This window comes from Oryzias latipes, chromosome 3, assembly GCF_053564925.1.
Source record: "Oryzias latipes strain Hd-rR chromosome 3, Olatipes_Hd-rR_3.1".
Taxonomy (NCBI): Eukaryota; Metazoa; Chordata; class Actinopteri; order Beloniformes; family Adrianichthyidae; genus Oryzias; species Oryzias latipes.
Window position 1 is genome coordinate 38,627,803 of NC_136239.1, and position 23,101 is coordinate 38,650,903.

Sequence of the window (23,101 nt, forward strand, 5' to 3'; positions counted from 1 at the left end):
ATTTTTACGGACTGGCTTTTTAAGATATGGTGGATTAATACTGTAGCAACTCTTCGATGAAGAAGGCAGAGAGAGCTCGTATTTTGACAGGCAAACATTGTACATCGCACAGGTGTCATCATCCCCCCCCTTCCCACACTCATGGTGCAGAAAAAAAGTAAACAGAACAGGAAGAAATAAGTTAGAGTGAAGCAAAAAAAACTGCTAGATGAAAGGACACGTAGGCAAAAAGAAATACCAAGAAGAGCGCCTTGGCCTGCGTCAAGAGTGACATGGACGGATGGAACAGAGAATCGGGCAATTTTTCAAAATAAAACATCTTTCAGATTCCGAAATAAATAAAACGGAAGTACAGTTATTTATTCTTTCTGTGTGACCCAGTACCAAATGACCCATGGACCGGTACCGGTCCGCTGCTTGGGGATGGGGCCCGCTGCTCTTGATGGATGGACGGACGGATGGATGGATGTCCCTTATGAAACTATTTCTGTCTGTTGATCCATACACCCATCAAATCAAACTCAAACTCAAACTTTATTTATTTATATAGCGCCTTTCATTTTGGTTAAAAACACAAAGCGCTTAACATAAAAACAGATAAAACAGTCATAAAAAATGAAAGTTGTTCAAAACAGAAAACAAAGGACAATCCCACAAAGAAGGTACCCCTCCCTCACCACCCCCCGCCCCCATCCCCACCCACCCAGTTACCCCAGTAGAACAGTGAAGAGAAACAAATAACTGCAGTTGAAGAAGGTCTGGCTTGGTACTGCTGTGAGGAAACGATATCATGGGGATCCATTCATTCCAAGGCCCAGCCGGACCACAGGGGCCATTACCGTAGCGCCCGCCCAACACAGGGCAGCCCAGGGCCCCATCCATGGCTATTAGACCACAGAGTGGGACCCCAGCCCGCCCAACCAGAACGGGCACCACAGCAACGGCACGCCCTACAGGTCAAGCTGGTGGTGCCCAAGAACGATGGATCCCCCAGAGGAAATCACATACACAGTAGATTAAAACACACATTTAATGTAGAATAAATAATGTAAATATTGTCAAATACAATAATTAAACTCATAAAAGCAATAAATTCTTATTCAAACCAATTGTGTGATGTTTACATTTTATTAGAGCTTAAATCTGCTCACATTTAGTACTGTGGTTTTTTTTATTGCAGCTTGGGTTAAAGCCTTAGTCACATCTGTATGGGGTTGACCTGGCGGTAACAAGAGAAAGGTGCTGATTGGTTTATCAAGACCAAATCTGTTAAAAGTCTGAAGTTGTATCTAAATGTTGTATCTGTTTACATGCATGCTCTTGCAGAAAGAACACTTGTGTGTTGTATGTGGTCCTTAAAGTATCCTGTAAAATTTAAAAAAATGAAATAAAAATCTGTTGCTGTAAATATTTTCAAAAGTTTTAATATTTACTTTACCAAAGGAAAAAAAGAAAAAAAATGATGTTGCGAAAGTACAAAATAATTCTGCATGTGAAAGATTTTTTCCCAAATGCAAAAAAATGAAGATATTATTCAAATGCAGCTCTATTGAGCAGCAAGCTTTAACTTCTAATAGTTTCTGCTATTTGCAGATGCAAAACATATTTAAACGTGTGCACATTATGTACTAACTCAAAAATTGAAGCTTTGGTGCAATTGCAATACAGAAGATCTACCTCACTTCCAGGTAACCTGGGTTCTTGTGTCACTCACTTTACATGCTACACAACACTCATTTGTTGGCGCAGAGCAAGGCCGGTCTCTTCCCATCATCCATCTGTTTACGTGCTCTACCCCTAGCTTAAAGCCCCTCACACCCCCAACCTAACATCAGTGGTGAAACAGAAATGGTGAGCAATAATGGAGCCATCCAGCCGTACAGTTTGGAGCCAGAGACCAGCTTGGATGAGGTCAATGAAGACGTATGGATCTATTTGTCTACAAGCGGATGCAGAATGGGGCAGAGCAGAGTGGCTTGTGGTTTGCTGTAGTAACTCCTGATTCACGTGATATGAATACAGAAATTCTCAGAAAGGCAATTTTTAGGCTACATTTCCTTTATACGTCTCCTCTATCATGAGAAAAACCCCAAGAACACGTTAAAAACACAGAAAAACACAGTTTTCATTGGAGTGGGTCAATACAAGGAATACAAAAAAGTAATACAAGAAAATGAACAAATAAAATCCTCTGACTCAAACAGAAAGACAGGAAATCACTCAAACAGCTGCAGAACAGTTGAAATCAATCAAAATAGTGACAGGAGAAAACAATGACTTAACAACACTTTTCCAGCTTTGTCCTTGATCACCTTAACCCGTTACACGTCCTCACATTTCTGTTTCCCCACCTCACATGTTGAGACCCAGCTCTCCCTCTTTTGGGTCCAACAATTTATAAATGAATACAATTTTTAAACCACATATAAAATAGAAACTTATCACTAAAACTATAATAAGGAACACATGACATAATCTGACATTAAGTTACTTTAGCTAAAATAATATTGTGTTCTGGCTATTGACTTTGACAAAAAAACAACTTAAAAATACAACATCCACTTTAACAAAAAAACCAAAAAACAAACAAACATTACAGTAGATCTTATTCAAATGCAGTTCTATTTAAGCAGCAAGTTCTAACTTCTAATAGTTTAGGTGCCCTAAGAGTTTGTTGTATTTCCAGTTGCTAAAATAATCTTCTGTTCTGACTATTGGTTTGGACAAAAAAACAACTTAAAAATACGACATCCACTTAAGCATTAAAAAAAACATTACAGAAGATCTTAGTCAAAGCAGTTCTATTTGAGCAGCAAGCTCTAACTTCTAATAGTTTAGGTGCCCTAGGAGTTTGTTGTATTTCCAGTTGTCGTTTCTGGGTCTTTGATCTTCCTCAGAGTCAACACAAAGTAGAGAAATATGAAGAAACCTGCATGAAAAATGAAGGAAAAAAGTAAAGTCAGACTGTGAGCTAAAATGGGTTCAAGTAATTTGTAAAAAATGTGAATAAACAGTTTCTGGAGTCGCTTTAAGACCAAATTATTTGTCTTATGTCTCGTGTTTTTCTCTCAGGTCCATTGTCTTTAAAGCATCCACCGTCACTGATTTTAACAGTCTTCTTTACTTTTCTGTTTGTGTTCAACATCACACTTTTACTATAACTTTTTAATCCAATTTAACAATTTTCCCAAACAAACCTTCACCTTTTAGAGCACAAGTGTTAAACCCCATAACTCTGGGGCCATTGTCTGTCATGGTTTTCAACTAACCCACCATTATAGCATCTTACTGAAAAAATAAACCTGATCCAGGTAATCAGGAGCCTGTGACGTCTATAGTCCAAGACGCCTGTTGTCTAATCCAGGGGTGGGCAAACTACGGCCCGCAGGCTGGATTCAGCCCGCCTCCATAATTGGTCCGGCCCACTGAACAATTTCAGAGACCTGTGTTTTTGTTTTTTTATCTGGCCACACGATCAAGACCCGCATAGAACGTGATATTTTATTCCACCCTTCTGCAGTCTGTGCTCCTACCTGAAACCCTTTAATATCTCTGTCAATTAGAACGGAAGACAGTCTTCCCTTTCCATGTCGCAGTTCATCTTTCCCGGTTTAGCTCATTCTTTTAGAGCGATTATGCTGCTTTTTTTTTAAACAGTGCACCCTGTTCTGTTTCCTGATTTGGTGGAGACCTTGTCAATCAATCTCCTCAGTGCCGTGTCTCCTTTACAGAAACGCAGAGCTCTTCAGATCTACAGAAATCTTTGATCGATCAGTTGTGTTGCTGTTGTTGTTGTTCTTGTTATTGTTCTTTTTTTTAAGAGTTGTGAATACAGTATTTCTATTTTCTATTTTATTTCATTTTTATTCTATTATTTAACTTCTTCACTCCAAGGCTGGTGCAATTTCATTGTATCCCCACGTACAATGACAATAAATGATTCTGATTCTGTTGTGTTTGAGGCCACAGCATTGCTGGAATCTACCCAGCTGCTGTCAGTCACTGGTAGGATCATCTAACCACTTCTGTCCCTTAGATTGGAATGCTGTGATTGTTACAGACAGGTCCAGAAATCTACCTAATATATTAAAAGTTCATACACTTGGCAGTTTTAACAACTTCAGATAGGTATATCTCTACAGTAATAAAATTTGGAAAATACCTAATAGACATCACATTCTGAAATATGTAAAATAAATGAAACATCATATAGGTCTTTGCTTTGTGAACTCCACTTCAAAATTTACCAGTTGAGAACAAAGACAGTGTGTCACCTTGCAGTGAGTTGACAGTGGAGAAGATGTAGAGGAGAGGAGTTGCCTGGCGCCAAAATGTGAAGAAGAAGCAGCCCCAGCCAAGGCCAAGCAGAGTGATGAGGGCCAGCAGCATGGCCATGTCCTGCATTCTGTTCTTTTTCATTTGTCCAAATTGATTAAAACAATAAATGAATAAAGAAAACAATTAATGACATTTTGTTCAAGTAGAGGTGGATCAAACATAAGCTCTATATCTTTAAACAATTCTAAACTTTTTATCTTTAAACTATTCAAATTAGTCAGCTGGCATTGTTCCACACGGATTTTCTCTTAGGATTTTAGGAACCCAATAATATTCAGATATTAGACAAGTTATAGAATTTTGAAACAACAAGTTGTGACAAATATGGCCATATTGTTACTGACAATTTTTCTAAGCCCTCCAGTTAGTTTATTGATGAATTTTTCTTCTTTTATGTCAAATGTTTTTTTTTTAAATCAGATCATAAATTCAATGAATCTTCATGTTAGACTGCCATATGTCTCACTTCTTTACTGTATAAAAACAGATAAAAAAGAAGACTACAATTGTGTCATGAAACTAAAGTGAACAAAGAACATTGGCACCAATGAAAATACGCGGTACATGATAGTAAGAATTACTGCAAAAGAACGATAGATTCACATTGTCTTAATTCTATTAAAATTCCTTGTATGCGAATGAAACATCAGTAAAGAGTGAAACTTACTTCTTTATGATGCTGGTTAGTTATTAGATATCTCACAGTCATAGAAAACATGACCGTGTTAGAGATGAACAAAAGGGCGAACGGTCCCAGCGTGGTCACCAGCCTCACTTTACTGTCAGTTATGAAGCACCTATTGGAAGAACGAAGACGTTTACTATTTAGAATTCTAATTAAAAACACCCCTGAAAATTATTGCAGGATTTTTTGAGGCGGTCTATTCCCCCTCATAGTCTTAGGTTTCCTCCATGTGCTCAAAATTTGCTATGAATTTTGAATCTAAGTTGAAAGAAATATTGTACAATTTCTTTTTTTTTTTTTAGCTACTGTAGGGTGCAGTTCTCTTCTTGACCTGCTGGTAAAAAAAGTCCAAATTATTTTCAAATTATGATGACTCTCTGGGTGGGCATTATGTTTTTAATCTGCTGTTCTGATTGTCAAAAATAAGGGACATTTTGTTCATTAAGGTATTTTCCTTTTTTGTTTAATTGGCAGATGGGTGAATCAAACATTTACTTAACAAAACCTTCACAGTACTTTGTCCAGTCAATTCACTATTTATGAAAAGTTTTAAACTTGGGAAAATGCTTGTCTAGCTTTGTGCATCCACATTTGGTCAGTGATTCTTGGTCCAGTGCATATTTATGTTTTTTTTAAGAGAGTTAAAGTGGAACAAAGCAAATGAGGGTGGAAAATTCATCATTATTTCCCAAAGTTCTCAGCTGTTTCTAGAAGAATAATACCAGAATAACCCTTTAACACCAGAGCTGTCCCCATGCAGCAACATCAAACTAACATCACTCTTTGAACTACTGCAACTTCTTGAATTTTCATGTAATTAACATAATTCCAACAGATTCTGACTTTCCTAACATAAAGTGTTATATATCAGTGCAAAGCCACTTTTCTCTGTGTCAGAGACTTACATTGATTGTGAAAGTACTTTACTATTGTAAAGCGTCACATAAACACAAGGCTGCTTTTCTGAGCTTCAGAATCAGTTGGAATAAAATTAATTGCGTAAATGGTTGAAGAGTTTTATTTTCAAATAACATCAACACTGGAACTAAAGCTCTGGCGTTAAAGGTTAAACTTTTTTTTGAAACAAAACTTGTCTTGAGGTCCAGAACCACATCTTAACACTTTTCATGGCCTCCTCTAGTAGTTTACATCCAGCAATGCCTGGCTCCGGTGTCATTTTGGTTAAGTTGTTCCGCTTCAAGCACAGAGCCTATTCTGAGTGTGAAACCTAAGTACAATTGGAAACAAACCTAAACCACCTAAAAACATTGGGTCAGAGAGCAGTTCATAGTCACAGACCAGAATCGGCTTGTGTGTATTCAGACTGGAAATTTGTTCCTGATAATCCCGGGATACAAACTGTGGTGCAGTTTAAGTGAATCAAATGTGTCCAGTCTAAATAAACCCTTTAACCAGAAGGGACTTTAGACATGACGCAAGACTTGGTCTTTCTCAAACATCCGTGTTGGATGTACCAAAAAAGATCACTTTAGCAATTCTTTTTGCTGGAAGAGCGTGAAAATCAGCAAAAATAGGAACAAATACTCTTAAATGCTGGGACTTCTTAGTTTTGAAAGACTTACATTTTTTAACACTTATGCTTAAAAAGTTAAGAATCTTTTCTTACAGTTGAGTACTGTCGCTAAATTTTGCGAGTCCATAATACTTCTTATTTATAGACACCACAATTGAAAGAATGACTGCTGGAACTCCTGAAACAAAAAGACAAAAAAATGAATTAAATCTTCTTCAGGTTCAGTTTCTTAAATATTCAAAACTACATGAACCCACTCACCCCATCCAATCACGCTGACTTTCAGCAGGTATCTACTGATATAAATGTTGAAGACTTTGACTATGAGAAGGTAGAGGTGGAACCCCTCCAAGGCCATCCAGCAGAGGGTGGCCAACAGAAAGTAGTGAAGAGCAAGAGCCATGTAAAGGCAAAGGCCTGATGAGGAAGATGTTGCGACCATCTCATTGGGTAAAAAATGTAAATTGAGGAAGATCAAGGCAAACACAAGGTTGATATGGATCTTTCTAGAATCATCCACTCTGATTTTCCTGTCAGAAGAAGAAAACAAGATCAGGTAACTATTGTGTAGATTGGAAAACCTGTTTTACAAAATCATAAAGGGTCATCTTGCTTCAATAGTTTTTCTTTTAGAGAAGGTCAATGTTTCACTGGATGTTTGTTCTGTAGGAAAGTTGCACTTTAAGGCTTCATCTAGAAAACTGGATTCTTGATAACAGAGTAGATTCCTCAGTTCTAACTTCCGATAGGGATCCAAGTCATTTATACATTTTGGAGTTTTAAAAATATTAGCTATGTGGTCCGATTCCAACGTCTACAACCTGGTGCTTAACAAAATGATTGGCTAATGTCCTATTACTTTCAATGGGAGTCCAGGTATCATTCATTGTTTGTGTGTGGCAGGCACCTTAGTGCTCCTCTCCACTACATCTCACATCCACAACACTCAGGTCTTTGTCACCAAGATGACACACTAGACTCTTATGATGTTTCAACTCATTCCGCCAAAATTCCACAAAAGAAGCTACAGAAATGGTGAGGACAAGCCTGGAACAAGACCCAACCCTGCCAAATAGAACCAAGCAGACTTCAGAATACATTGGAGATCTGCTGGACATCTACCTGAACACCTGTTTCCAACTTTAGGGAAGTTCACTCTTAGGGTTAGAATACGATAAGGCAACTTCAACAGTTTCATTATATAGTAAAAGTGAACACATCTTTCCCACATTACCATGATACCATGGAAACACACACTGAGAATCAGCAATGGGACAACATCTGATAATATGAGCTTTGCTCATCAGCCCTCATCTTAGCTGTGCGTGTCAGAGGGTTGTCTGGCTAATACCCCAGAAAAGTTACATCTTGACAAAGGAGTTTTAAACAAAAGGGAACAAAGATGAAAAGGGAGAGATATGTGGTTAAGGCTATATGTTGCAGCCAGGATCTATACATTTGTAAAACTAAACAAACTTCCAATATTGAATTGAATTGAAAACTGAAAGGATTGTACAGCACAGGATAGCTACAAGTTTAGGCCAGAACTGTCAGAATGGAGGCCAGAAGAGGAGTCCAGGAAGAAATCCATGCCTAATGAGACATTTCCTGTCTCCTTTGCAAAATTAAGTTTTGACAACTTTGCCAGGGAGACATTTACGTCTGCCACACACAAACAATGAACTTCTAATGGGTGCCCCCACCTCTGAGCCAACTTACAGGGCAGTACTTCACTATTCTGGTAGGCACTGGATTGTTGACATCTGCACGCATGAAATCTAGTTATTTTACTTTTTTTAACCACATCTTTGAAGCAGTCAGCAAATAAATAACATCAGGGGTGCTCATTACATTGATCGCGATCGACCGGTCGATCTTCAAAGACTTGAGGGTAGATCGCAGGCCAGCAAGGATGGATAACCAAAAAAATAAAAAAGTTAATCTAAAAAATCCGTCAAGGTATCAAAATCCTCACCAAGAAGAACGGGACTTGATTGACATGCAGAACGGCCAATCAGACATTCTGTGATACATACGTCACTGCAATACGTGTGTAGCAACTTTAAAACCAAACAGTCGCTGAGAGGCTGATACTGGGTCAGGGTTATTGAACGACGCGCTCGAGCTCAAAAAAAGGACCATGCATAGTGAAGTTTGTTTCCTGAACTTTTAATCGGGACAAAAAAGGATAATTAAAGGTAACATAAATAAATATATTCAAAGCGTAGAGAGCTTATAAAGCGTATGAAGCTGTCAACAAAAAATACGGCAACCCAGCTCATCCCCCCTTCCATCTTACACTGGTAAAGCACCACAGGTGAGATAAAGTCAATTAAGGTCACCGCCCACAACCATGTGACCCACCAGCTGGTTACCTACTCAATGGCCTATAATCAAAACAAATATATATTCATTCACCATAAGAAAGACCACACTTAATTCATGGCACCTACAACGTGTTTAAATACACTTATCGCAAATTATGTCATGAGAAAGTGGCTACTTGCCCCACGGCACGTCAAGTCCCTGGATAACGCTCCAGATAACTGGAGTGTTTCGCACCGTGAGTCTCCTCTGGCTGCCTGCTCCGTAGCCCCCCCCCCCCCCCCCCCCCCCCTTCTGTGGGACGCGCTCCTCACGTAGCCAGCAGGTTTAAATGCCATGCTGCCCCCAATCTTCCTGTCTAGTTGAGTTATCAGTACATAATTATATAAACAATGAAATGTATTAATAGTTCATAATACTATGTTTATCAACCAATATTTTAGTCTCAAAATACCATATATGTATATATATGTATGTGTATATGTATATAAATACAAATGTTTTTGCAGTTTTAATAGAAAATGAACGAACGAATGAATGAATGAATATATATATATATATATATATATAGGTAGATCATCAAGACATTGTCGTCTCAAAAGTAGCTCACATGCCAAAAATCTAAAAATGGCTATTTAAACTTGTAGTTGTAGGGTTAGATAAGCTCAGAGTTCTGGAAAAAAACCCTGTCCATCCTAGGTGAGGATCCCTTCTTTTTAGTTTAGTCTGTTTAGTTTAGATTAGTCATTACCTAATGAATTCTACGACTTTCTGTTCCTAATGATTCATGTTTATAACATAACTACCGATTTGAAGCCCATTGAAATGAATATTGTTGTACCATTTGGCTAAATAGATTAAAATTGAATTGATTTGAAATTTATCTGTAAAGAATCACTAAAGTCCAGAATTCAGACAAGAATTCTGTGACATCAGAATTATGATTAAAGTGTGTTATTATGAAAGAATTCAATTTTCAAACCAAAGAGTTAATTACTTGTGTGTGAAGAAAAGAACAACAGTGAAGACCAGAGCTGTGAGAGAAATTCCACTGCCGATCAAAGTGATGTAAGACAATCTCTGCAGGTCTTCAGATGACAGGTTAATGGGTACCTGAAAAACCAAACAAAATACAGCTTTTTTCTTTATATTGTAACCCATAAAAATCTTGCTGGCGTAGTAATTCTTTCAGTGATGCACTATATATACAGATACAGAACCAGGTGTCCTAATCACTTGGCCTGGCCACAGGTGTATAAAATCAAGCCCTCATAATACGCCGCTCTCTGGAGCTCAGTGAATTCCAGCATGAAACTGTCAACACCACTGCAGCAAATCCAGTGGTGAAATTTCCTGGCTACTAAATATTCCATCGTTAACTGTCAGCTTTATCAGAACAAAATGGAAGAGCAGCAGCTCAGCCATGAAGTGTTAGGTCACATAAACTGATGGAGAGGGGTCAGCGGATGCTGAAGCGTATAGTGCAAAGAGGTCGCAGACTTCCTGCACAGTCAATTGCTACAGAGCCAAACTTCTTGTGACTTTCAGATTAGCCTAAGTACAGAACGCAGAGAGCGTCATGGAATGGGTTTCCATGGCTGAGCAGCTGCAATCAAGCCACACATCACCAAGTGCAATGCAAAGAGTTGAATGCAGTGGTGTAAAGCACACTGCCACAGGAGTGATGAATCCCGTTTTTCCATTTGGCAATCTGATGTACGTGTCTGGATTTTGAGGTTGCCAGGAGAAAGTTACATTTGGAACCACATTGTCCCAAGCGTGAAATTTGGTGGAGGAGGAATTATGGTGTGGGGTGGTTTTTCAGGACTTGGCCCCTTAGTTCAAGAGAAAGGAACTCTGAATCCTGAAGGATCCCAAAACATTCTGGACAATTCCATACTCCCAACCTTGTGGGAACAGTTTGGAGCGGACCCCTTCCTTTTCCAACATGACTGTGCAGCAGAGCACAAAACAAGGTCCATAAAGACATGGATGACAGAGTCTGGTGTTAATGAACTTGACTGGCCTGCACAGAGTCCTGACCTGAAACTGATACGACACCTGAAGGATGAATTAGAGTGGAGACTGAGAGCCAGGTCTTCTCCACCAACATCCGTGTGTGACCTCACCAATGCGCTTTCGAAAAAATGGTGAAACATTTCTGTAAACACACTCCTCAACATTGTGGATAGCATTACCAGAAGAGCTAAAGCTTTAATAGCTTCAAATTAATCTCTGGGGGTTAGGAACGGGACGGCAGTTTAGTTCATTTGGTAATATAGTGTTTTTCTGTTCCGTGAAGTGTTTGACAGGATCAGTCGGCCACTTTATTACTTCTTCTTTCTCTTTCGGCTTTTCCCATCAGGGGTCGCCACAGCGAATCATCCTTTTCCACCTCACTCTATCATGGACATCTTCTACCCTAACATTAGCCAACTTCATGTCCTCTGTTAAGACATCCATGTATCTCCTCTTTGGCCGTCCTCTCGCCCTCCTGCCAGGCAGCTCCATCTCCAACATCCTTCTACCAATATATCCACTATCCCTCCTCTGAACATGTCCAAACCATCTCAGTCTGGCTTCTCTGACTTTGTCGCTAACACAGGCAACATGAGCCGTCCCTCTGATGTACTCGTTCCTTATCCTGTCTAACCTGGTCACTCCTAAGGAGAACCTCAACATCTTCATCTCCGCTACCTCCATCTCAGCCTCTTGTCTCTGTCTCACTGCTACCGTCTCTAACCCATAGAGCAGAGCTGGTCTCACCACTGTCTTGTACATCTTTCCTTTGAGTCTTGCTGGCACTCTTCTGTCACACAACACTCCTGACACTTTCCTCCACCCGCTCCAACCTGCCTGCACTCGCCTCTTCACCTCTTTTCCACACTCCCCATCACACTGAACTGTTGACCCCAAGTACTTAAACTCCTGCACCTTCTTCACCTCAGCCCCCTGTAACCTAACGCTTCTACCTTGATCCCTCTCGTTCAGACACATGTATTCTGTCTTACTACGACTGACCTTCATGCCTCTTCTTTCCAGAGCAAACCTCCACCTCTCTAGCTGTTCCTCCACCTGCTCTCTACTCTCACTGCAAATTACAATGTCATCCGCAAACATCATTGTCCAGGGAGATTCCTGTCTTACCTCGTCTGTCAGCCTGTCAGTCGGCCACTTTATTACCATCTGTGTAAAACCAATAAACTCCAATAGTGGCACTTTGAAAAGGCTTGGCTCCTTTTGTTACCATTCACTGCTGCCCAGCAGTTGCCTGCTTTTTCTGATTGTGGCCAGCCCAATGTACAGATTTAACAAAGAAAATATATTTTTCACAAAACCTATTGATGCTTAGAATAGGTTGATAAATTGTAAAGCATTTAGAAAATGTTAGCCTGAATAAGACTGTTGATTAAAGAAAGGAGGACCAGCCTTACCAGGAGTACACCAAAGTATGTGAGATGGTTACAAGAACAGGTGACTTGGCTCTGATTTTTATCCCACAGGGTCTGGCAGCCATTACTGCTCCAATCTGGTGATAAAACAGTGATTTTTTTCTAGATTATAAACAAAAGAAATAAATTCTGTTTTTTGTAAAATAAACCATAAACCATCCAGCATTGACTTATTTTGTTAGTAATAGAGTATCTTTACTCACTTCCTGCAGAATTATTTAGGAACACACAGAGAGGTTCTTCTGATGATTGCTGTGACCAAACACAATCAAAACTTTAGCTAAGTATCTAATTTTTACCATTTTAATTTTTTGAATTTTAATTTCATTTTTTTACTTTTTTCATACACATGTTGGTAAGATTACAGTGTGACAGTGTCACATTACACTGATGTTGTGCAAAACACAGTTAGAGGAAAATTCTTAAGACATAGTGCCGTCAGGAATTTGTGTTTTGTTTGAAAAAGTGTGTGTATGTATTCCTGCTGTGGAAAACGTTGGTTGCCTGTTTTTCGTCATGTAAATTACTCTTCAAAGGTAAAAGAATCAAAACGAAATAATTGGGGAACATCAGTTAAAGACTATAAGGAGGTGGTGACGATACAGCGGGAGCCAGCTAACTTCCTCGGAAACGCCGGTGAGGGGTTTACCGCGAGGATTTCCCCTGTCACATCTGCAGGCTGCGAATGACAGCTCCACAAGTGGATCTGTTTGGAGTGAGTTCACTGGCTTTTTCGGACACTGATCGCTTTGATGGAAAAAAGAAAGAAACCCACCGGCGCCGGTATACGTACATTAACCATTCGGGTCCTTCGAGTCACACTACGGTGGCCCCACTTGGACAAACTGTGTGGCGTGGAGATCTACTCGGGCTCTATATATTTTCATTTTACATTTCCTTTTGTAAGCTAAAGTTCTTTTCTTTCATAAAGTGTGTCTGACATTATTCTCTGTAGTGTTTATGGAGAGATTTTGCCACAACCCACTTTGTAAAAAGATCTGTGGCTGTTTGAATGAACCTGCTGCTCCACATGAATGAACAGTGTCTCTGATCAGAGCAGCTGGAGTCTCGTAGCTTCGTGTTTGCAGGCGGGGAAGGTGCTTTGTTATAGTGTTCGGTCCAGAGAAAGGTTCGGACTGTAGTCCGTTCGGCTGCAAATGGACTTAATAATCATCATAACAATAATAAAAACATTTTTTAGAAGATAATCTCGCTCTATGTCGGAGCTCTGGTTGTTTACAACAGACTTCATAATATCTTCTATTATGGTAGTATCTTAATTTGTCTAGACCGATCACTATGTGACGCGTCATCGGACCAACATACAGCCAATCACATAATGTGACGTCAGCACTAGTCAAAGGACCCCGAACAGTAGTTATAGGCCGAACGGTTATTGTACCTATACCAGGTCGTTAGAGGAACAATGGAAGAAGCATTACCGAGAGGCGTGATTCCTATAGCATAACGTGCTTCATGATCAGGAGCAGGAGTGTTTGCTGCGAGACGCCACGTCAGAGATCCTGGGTTCAACGCTGGTGAGATCGAACCATTTTTTTTGTAGTTACTGGTATTTTAGAGCACAGCGATCGCTTTAGGGCTATTTGTCTTTCTTTTTTTTTTTGACTCTTAATAAAACAAATAGGTGGTGAAAATCCTTTATATTGGTGGGTAATAAAGGCTATAAAGTGAGGTGGTTGTCACCTTAAACAGTACATTTATTGTGGCTCTTCTTATTTTCTAGACAGATTTGGGTCAGTTTTTACATTTTATAATTCAGATGTCATGGAGAACTCTCAAATGTCCAAAAGATCCAGACTAATGATTTATTAAAGCCTTTGGACAGTTCTGCAGTTTTGATGAGATGAAAGGCAGACATTATAAATTGATAAGTAAACAAAGACATAGTTACATTTTGTCCCAGTGAAAAACTCATGGTCAGGTTGACACGTTCAGAAAGTCCTGAAATGGTTTTGTTGGCCACACTCAGGCCAACTAGTCTCTGTCCATACAGTTTTAAAGTGCTGTTCTGAATAGTCTGCAAACAGAAAAAAAAAAGAAACACAGTTTCACAACCTAATGTAAACGGTCTCTTCTTATATGAATGGATAAATATTTACTATTAAAAGAAACTGTCAAAAAACGTTTGGGGATTTTTTCAGACTCCACAGTGTTCATCTACGTGAACTAAAGCGAGTGTTGTATGGGAACGGGCCCCCCCTCTTCTCGGTTTTAATTGCACCTTAGACATTTAGGACCCTTGGTGGGGAGGGTGTTTGGACATCACTGTGAGTAATCAGGAGATGTCCTCTCAGTACCCTACCTGCCCATTTAAACTGCACCTCTTTAGTACACACACCCTTTACCCCTTAAAAATATACCCCCCAACACACATACATACACGCACACACACACGCTCACAAACACACACACATTATAGAAGGAAGGTGGGACTTCTGACCATCTGTCATCTACCCCATCCCTGGTAGAGGGTACCAGCAACGGCGGCCGTGTTCTTTGGGTGCTGGCTTCCTGGGCCTGGCGCCCCTCTCTCCACTCGGGGAGAAGGATTCCCTGTGCTCTCTGGCAAGACCGGGGGCCGGGGTTCACATCACATCTGAGCCTGGGGGTGTATGTGTCCCTGTGGTGTCGGCTCTGGTCCTTGGTCTCGGGCGCTGGTCTTCTCCAGATTCCATCTATGGGTGAGCCTGGTCGGGCCATAGTAACAACACTTCTTGTGGACCTCACCGCTCTTGGGTGTCTTCCTCCCGAGTAGGAGTGGCCGGCCCCTGCCTTGCTCTCCCCTGGACCAACTGTGGGATGGGTGGGTGGTTGTCTGGGGCATGGTGCGGTTCTCCCTTGGGGGGCCTGTGCCCAGGGTTGTGGTGGGTTGCTTGTCTGGGGCTGGGGGTGCTTCCCTGGGGCGGGCCCCACGTTGGGCCCTACCGTAGTGTGTGTGTGTGGGGGGGGGGGGGGGTCTGCCGCGGCGGAGGTCTTGGTGTGGGGATGGCTGGACACTCTCCCTCCCTCTTTTTACATTTCATCATTCACTTTAGAAGAGCATAAAGATCCACTTGAACAAAGGTCCTATCTCACCTTTGTACAAATAGTTTGTGATTAAATAAAATATTTCACGTGGGTCTGTGTGAATGCATAAGTGTGCATGTGTGAACATCAGTTGTATTGTGTACATGTTGACATGTTTTGTATGTGGCTTTTTTTGAGCCAACAGGTATGTTTGTGGCATTTGGGTGTGTGTGGACAGGATTTGTACTACTTATAAACCTGACTGTAATGATTGTAAACGTCCAGCAACTTGTTGCTTTATGATGCTTCACGGTTCTACCCCCCCACCCCCCTGGCATCCCTCTCTCTTCTTCCCTTCTTTTCTTTTCTGTCCGGTCCAACAAAAGACTGTCACAGATATGAGTAAGATGAAGATTGAATTTTAGCCTAAATTACAAAAAGGGTTTATGTGAAGGAAAATATTTTAGTATTATCATTGTGTAAATGTATTTGTGTAAATGTATGTTAAAATATTAACTCAGATTGACCTTTTTACCTCTTCTGAAAACAGTTCTGTGTGTTTGTTCATCTGTTTCTCATCCCCAGCAAGGAAGAGAGGGGGTTTTACGACACACTGTCCTTAGCTGATAAGGAATACTGTTTGAACTTAGAATCCAACCAAAAGGGTCATTTGACGACATCCACTAATGAACTTTTTCTCTTTGTCTTGAAGTTGTTACCTCCTTCTTGTGTTCTTAATAAAAGCAGCATGAGGAGAGGCAGACTTTTGAGAAGAGAAGCGTGGTAGACGTTTTCTGTCACTCTTGCTCCTCTCCCTCGTGCATGAGAAACTTGATTCTTGTTGTGGTTTGTTGTTTATAATTGTGTTTTTCTTTAATGTCTGCATGCATTTATCTGACAGTTTATTCAAATATCCATCTAGTGTGTCAGAAGATTAACAACCCCTATTGAAACAGTAAAATGTGTCCAACACAATTGGTTTTCACCTCTCATCTGTCTGTTCAGCTGTTGGACAGGACAAGTAAAAAAATATATATATAACTAAGGCGAGTGTTTGATGTTCAACCGTGTTGTCTGACCCCATTTGGAAACTGAAGAATGCAGAAGATGATTTTGTGTTCCTCGCCAATATCCAAACTTGCTGGGAGGTAAACGCTCACCGTGGCGTTGGCATTATGATGATAGGTAACGGACTGTTGGTGAAAAAAACAGCAAGTCAAAGATTTATTGTGTAGCAAAACATCCGACATTCAAACTTGTGACCTTAGTTTTTCTGTACATTCGTTCTGATTTATCCCTGCAGGAGACATTGCCATGTAGGCAGGCGGCTGTAAGGTCAAATCCTCAAGTCATATCAGCAAAGATTGATGCGTTCAAGTTCAGTTCCTTTGGTTTTATTATACGTACAATTATTCAGTAACATAATAGTTCAACTCTGGTCTTCATGTGAATTTTTTCTCTGCGAGGTGAATAAAGTTCAATTCTTTATTTGACAACATTTGTAGTAACAACACATCCTAGCAAACTATTTTCTTAGGTTTCCTCTTGTACGAACACAAACACAGCAATTTGTTGACATTTGGAAGCAGCTTTTGAGAAAAAAAACGTTTTACCATATTATTGTCAGAATGAAACTCTGCTCCATTGAAGGGATCATCAGGCTGGTACAGCAGCGCAGAATAGCTGTCGCCACAGAATAGAGTTGATTCTGACACGTTGGTTTCTTCAAGAACATCTTCCAGTTCATCAATGTCCCTGGGAGGAAAACAAAAGAAAAATGTTAAGCCTTAGCAGTCTGGGCTACTTTACTTTGACGAAGCAGTGTCACAGCGCCTAAACACTAGCCTAAATTGTTTGTTTTTGTCTCTTTTTCTCCCAGCCCAGTAGCAGTTTATTGTTTTTTGGACACATGCACAAACCCAGGCAAAAACAAATTCACATTTCATATTGTGTTTAATTCTAAGGTTGCACACTTGGTTTTAAACAGAATCTCACTCATCATCCAATTTTTCCTCCACCAACAGCCAAACCACAGCAATGTACACATCAGCATTCATATCCACAGGAAACAGAAAGTGACTTCACATGTCAGAATTGTTTTTTTTTTTTTTTTGCTTTGTTCCCCTGTCTAATTGATTTTGTTTTTGTTTTGTTTGTTACTTTTTAGAGGAAAGATGAGTGTACAAAATTCAATCAAGAAAATAAAGTTTGCATGCGTCACTTTTGTATTTGAACCAAAGGTTGAGTGTGTCAAAATGGAGTTATGTGTGTATTTGTCTGCTTTTTCTATTTCATTTTCTTTATACTGATTTTAAATGTGCAACAGCAGTATTTTTCAGTATTATTAGACCAAGTTTTAAAGAACTACTAAACAAAAATTTGCTTTTACATTTACTTTTGCAATGGTTGAGTTTTACTGACTGTTTTTGTGCAAAAGTCATCAGTCATATTGAAAAAAATTTCATTTGAAACAACAATTAAAATGTGATTTAAACCAGTGTTTTTCAACCAGTGTGCCCCGTGGGAGATGGCCAAGTGTGCCGTGGGAAATTGCCCTCATTAACTGATCTAAAAACATTTCCCATCTCCAGGATTTTAGCTCTCTGTTCATCCAAACAGGCCCTGATAAAACACTGAGGAGTTAGGAATATAAAAGATCGTAAAATACCTTTTCTTTGCGTTTATTTTATTTTATTAAAGACATTTTGATAAGAATGACGTACCGCGATTCAGCTGCACCTTCGGCTGTATTTTGGAAAAGTCCCGTGTTGGGGGGTTAATCACATGTCATCGGTCTGACCAATCAGAAGTGCTTAAAGTCTTCACTTCCTTGTCCCGATTTGGCTCGCAAAGTCGCTCAGTTCTAACAGAAATACCAGCTAAAGCTCGTCTTTAGCAGTGTAGCTTTCCACAGAATCCGGTATCAGACCGGGGAACAAGTGAACAAAACAGTGAAGCTCCGAAAACCGATCTTCGGCCGTTTTATGCACTACATTTCCCATGATGCATTGGGTTGTGAGAGTGACAGCGCAAAAGGAGATCTGTTGTTAAACGTCTTGAAACTAACGAACACACAAACTGTTTTTAAATCTTCTAACTTAACTTTTATTGCATCTTTTAGAAAAAAACAGCTGCAGTTTCCAGCTTTTTCTGCAACAATTATCTCAAAAATGCATGTGAGATTGTGGAGGGACTGTAGATCAATACAGACTATGAGTTTCTCCTTTTTTTTTAATTTTTGGATGCTGGTGTGCCGCGGGATTTTTTTTAAGGTTAAAGTGTGCCGTGGCTCAGAAAAGGTTGAAAAACACTGATTTAAAGATTTATAAGACTTATCCATTTAGACATCTGACCCACAATATTTAGAAACAAAAACAAGTAAATGACTTCTTTTACATATGAAGTGTAAAAAATCACCTCAAAAAGTTTTGGTGCATTCCATGCTCACACGTGTTGATAAAACTTTCCATGGCACACAGTGACTGAAATTTACCTGTTAAAATATTTATCAATAGTTATTGGAATAAAAGCAGGACATGAATCATTTCTGGGTTGACTGTATCACACACAAAGAAATAGCCCATGTGCATAAAATGGATGACATATAGTGCAGTCACTCCTACACATAAAAAAGAACGTATTTATCAAAAAGAGTTACCTAAAGTTCCCAGTAACATTGTAAATATGAATTGAAAATAGGTAAACCTTTCATCTTTGTATCTAAAAAGTTATCCAATGTGTACCTTTTTAGATACAAAGATGAAAGGTTTACCTATTTTCTTTTTACATCCATTTGTATTTTTGTTCTAGATGGTGTCATGGTTTACGTTTTAGGTCTCTGGATTCTTTGTTTTAAATTCTGTTTTTTTTCGAATGTTGACTGTGACTTCTCCCAGATAAACCCCGCCCTCTTTCTTTGGGTTACTTGAGTCAGTTCTTTTGGGTTCTTTGAGTCAGTCAAAACCGTCTCCACATAAACGTTAGTGTTTTAATTTATGAAGCTCTTTCTAAATTTGGTTAAAAAGTCTTAATCAACATGCTGTCCACCATTCATAACTATCAAGATGAATTTAACTTTTGTACTCACCATCTCCCTTCTCGTCCTTGCATTTCTGTCTATAAAATAAACAGAATCCATTAAAATTCAGAAGTGGTTCATACTTGAAACCATGTCAGGAGAAGAAAAATTAAATTCACAGTTATCCTAATTCAAATCATCCGTTTATTTCCAAACAGTTGATTGAGAATACAGAAACAATTAATGCAAACGTGGACAGATTTCTGTTTTACCACTGACACTACAAGCATTTATTTGAACTTTGATAACATACTCTATGCTTGATGTTGAAGGCCAGTTAAAATCCCAACACTGACATTCTGTTGACTCATGGTCATGTGTGTTTCTAATGATGCTTTGGAAACATCTACATGTTGAGGATTCAACACGTTGGTTGAGCCATCACTTTGTTTAGGACTGTAAAGCACAAAAGCCTCTTTACGATCACACATGGTGTGATTACATCACTTTGTGTTTGGCCAGACTGGAGGAAAGAGGATCTGGTCTTTGGAAGAGACAAAACCTCAGCTCACAAGTACCTGCAGCTAAAAACCACCAGGGGGAGCACTTTTCTGACGCTTCAGTTACTAATCTGCAGCATCATAAAACCAACCATCAGAGACAGAAAGCAGAAACTGTTTGGGGGTCGTTCAGATTAGATTTGATACAGATGTTAATTTTTGGACAATCATCTCCTGGTTCTATGAAAATCTTAAAGATGAATCATCATCAAGGACATTTATGACAGAGTTTTTATTTTGATAAGAGTCTAATTCTGAAGCTCCATCAGCTGTTGTTTCCATGTCCTCCAATCAGAGATTGTGATTGGATTACTAAGTGACTTTTGGATTTTCTACACTCCACTGAAATCTAGAGGAGACAGAGCTTTTGGAATGGCTGCTGATGGATCCTGAAGTTGGTCTCTGAGCATCAGAGCTGCTGCAGTTTTTCTCAATTTAATACTTCAATCAAAAATCACATCTTTGAAATAGCTTTTGAAAAAGCTAGAGAAAAACCTGTTTGGACTTTTAAAATAAAAAATAAAACTGTGTAGTCTCTTTAGGATTTATTTAAAGTTCTACAGAAAATAAACGAACACTTGCATTGACATTTACCCGATTGCTTTTGGTGAGTTATTATGAATTCCACCGTGGATCATCTCTTTGAGTTCCTTACAGTCTTGGGGTAGAAGAAAAAAACAAACATGAAATTGACATTTCTATTTATGTTAAAAATTGTACTATTTGGAGCATAAAACTTCAAATATCAATTTAGATGAATGAAAATAATACACAAAAAACACTTACTATTATCTGACGTATTTCTGCAGAGGCTATCCAGTGACCATGGTTTACATTGACTATCCGCATCATTTTTTGAGACATAGATGACCATCAATCCCAAAAATATCCAAAACATCATCCTGTGACATGAAAAAACTCAGATAAATAGCAGAACCTTTCTTTAGTATTGAAAGTGTTGTTATGCTGCTTCTCAGCTACACACTTCTCAAACAAACCTGCATCATTTTACACACAAACATGGAAGATCTACACCACTTGACCAAACCCAAATGGTTTTGGGTCTCCACCAAGAACATAGCTATACATTTTAATATTTAACTGCAAAAACTTAACTATAAATTATTTAAAAAAATAAAATAATAATAATTCAGCGAAAGCAAATGTTTTTTGCTTTGAACCCCTTACAAATCAAAAAAATAGTTCCAGTCAAATAGTTAAAACAATATTTTTTTCTGCTGCACGGTGGCACAGTGGTTAGCGCTCTTGCCTCACAGCAAGAACGCCCCTGGTTCAAGTCCTGGCTGGGGGACCTGAAGCAGAACAACAATGGGGGACTTTTCTGTGTGGAGTTTGCATGTTCTCCCCATGCATGTGTGGGTTTTCTCTGGGAACTCCGGCTTCCTCCCACCGCCCAAAAACATGCTTCATAGGTTAATTGGTCACTCCAAATTGTCCATAGGTGTGAATGTGAGGGCAAAATGCAAAGAGGGGATTGCATTTGCATTTTAACATCCAACCTGCGAACATTGTCACAATATTCAATTGGAAAAAGCATTTCCAGCGAGGAGGCGGGGCGATGACGTCAGTGCTTTCGCTGTGTGTCTGCCTGGCTGCTAAGAGACACAAACACATCAGGAGCAGTGGAGCTTAGACAGTTTGTGATGGTTGTCAACTTCTGATGATTGTACACAGCTTCTCAGGACTACAAAGCAGCATTTCCGCCTTCTGCGGTCCTCCTCCTGACGCACCGCGGACAAGTTTTTTTCTTCGGACCGGCAGCAGCCTCCGCATAGCGGAGCGCGAAGCTCCCGATCGTGATCGCCGAAGGCAGAAAAGCTTCTGCGATCTGAGAAACCATCATATGAATTTGTGCTTCCAGTGGTGTCCACAACAAAATAAAGGATGATGTAATTCCGACATATTTACATCCGAGATGCTCATTGCCCGTTCAGAGTTCTAAATACCTCCACAGAGTTTGGTAAATTTAGTGAGATATTCAAATATTCGTACTTCGGGCCTCAATAATATATTCAATATTAAAAAGAGATATAATCTTTCGAAATGAATATTGTGACAACGTTCGCAGGGTGGATGTTAAAATGCAAATGCAATCCCCTCTATGCATTTTCGTTTTAATTATGACACAGAATAAGCGGTTTTAAAGTATAAAATAAAAAAGCATTTTGGTGGATTGCTTTTTCATTTGAATTTTGAGTCATTTGATGCGGTTACATTTTGAAAATGAAAAAGTATTTCTGTTAATCCATTTAATTGTCAAATTAGACATTTCTAAATGAATTTTGCTACTACGCATTTACGAGAGAACCTTTTGAAAATGAAATGTCAAATACCATTTTATTTATCATTTTAATAAAGTGACAGAATAAGCAGTGAGGTAGAAAAGGAAAAAGCATTTTAGTGGATTTCTTTTTCATTTTAATTTTGAGTCCAAAAATGCAGCTTCATTTTGAAAATTAAAAAGCATTTCTGGTTTTGACTTTTGTGTTTAATGATGCTACAGAATCGCTTCCATACCCGTCAGCTTGAGAAGAAACATATAACTTAATGGCAGCATTTTAAAAAGGCTTTGGACACAGCTTCTATTGAAAAAAAAAGTCTGGCTTAAACTTTTATTTAACTTTTGAAAACTGCAGCATTAATTTATGTGATAATTTAGCTTTTTTATCTTTAATTAAATAAATTAGAATACAACACTCCTCAGCTCTGCCTCAGTAATATTTCTGCTTTCATTTGACCTACCTTGACTTCCACTGTATGGAAAACAAAACTATGTGAATATAAAATTAGCACAAATAGACACACATTCTTTGTTCAGCATTTGGAACAGCTTGCAAAACTGTCAACAGCAGTATTCAAATGAGGATTCATTGCGGTTTGGCATTGGGTAGTTTAGAAACTTTGAAAGGTCAAACACCTAAAATGAAGTTAAACCTTCAATAAAAGAATTGAAAATACTTGGGCTTCAGCAAAGAATGTCATCTAATGATTCAAATATGGGAGTCTTTGAAAAATGTGTCTGACGAAACAAGAAGACTACAACCAAAAACTATTCCTTTGATTACTTTTAATAGAACCTCAGCTAATGAGATAAGCTTAGGCTTCCCTGTGAAATTAATGTCCTGTAGAGGGATTGAAAAT

General features: G+C 39.1%; 1 protein-coding gene across 3 annotated transcripts; it reads right to left on the reverse strand.

Moving 5' to 3' along the window:
* Positions 1 to 1,012: 1,012 nt before the first annotated feature.
* On the reverse strand, positions 1,013 to 21,660 carry LOC105358520 (adhesion G-protein coupled receptor G2-like). Of its 3 annotated transcripts, none has more exons than XM_078944685.1 (15): positions 20,726 to 20,893; positions 20,534 to 20,597; positions 19,449 to 19,477; positions 18,779 to 18,854; positions 16,975 to 17,116; positions 16,441 to 16,554; positions 14,247 to 14,372; positions 12,538 to 12,586; positions 12,317 to 12,411; positions 9,880 to 9,995; positions 6,819 to 7,087; positions 6,651 to 6,735; positions 5,006 to 5,135; positions 4,275 to 4,405; positions 1,013 to 2,929 (listed from the first exon to the last, which is right to left on the reverse strand). In XM_078944685.1, exons 1-15 carry the CDS (start codon positions 20,838 to 20,840, stop codon positions 2,827 to 2,829), a joined length of 1,644 nt encoding a protein of 547 aa, XP_078800811.1. In that variant the 5' UTR covers positions 20,841 to 20,893; the 3' UTR covers positions 1,013 to 2,826. The 3 variants fall into 3 exon arrangements, with proteins under 3 accessions (XP_078800811.1, XP_011492463.3, XP_078800812.1); XM_011494161.4 differs by having other exon boundaries at positions 4,275 to 4,410; positions 20,726 to 20,862; XM_078944686.1 differs by lacking the exons at positions 12,317 to 12,411; positions 12,538 to 12,586; positions 14,247 to 14,372 and having other exon boundaries at positions 20,726 to 21,660.
* Between the last annotated feature and the right edge of the window lie 1,441 nt (positions 21,661 to 23,101).

Bases quoted from the DNA above. Each gene is read 5' to 3' on its own strand.
- LOC105358520 (XM_078944685.1), bottom strand. From the start codon at position 20,840: ATGATGTTTTGGATATTTTTGGGATTGATGGTCATCTATGTCTCAAAA. The intron at 18,855-19,448 runs GTGAGTACAAAA...ATATTTTAACAG, and splicing joins CAAGGACGAGAAGGGAGATG to GTAAATTTCAGTCACTGTGT. The intron at 2,930-4,274 runs GTGACACACTGT...TTTTTCATGCAG, and splicing joins CACTGTCAACTCACTGCAAG to GTTTCTTCATATTTCTCTAC.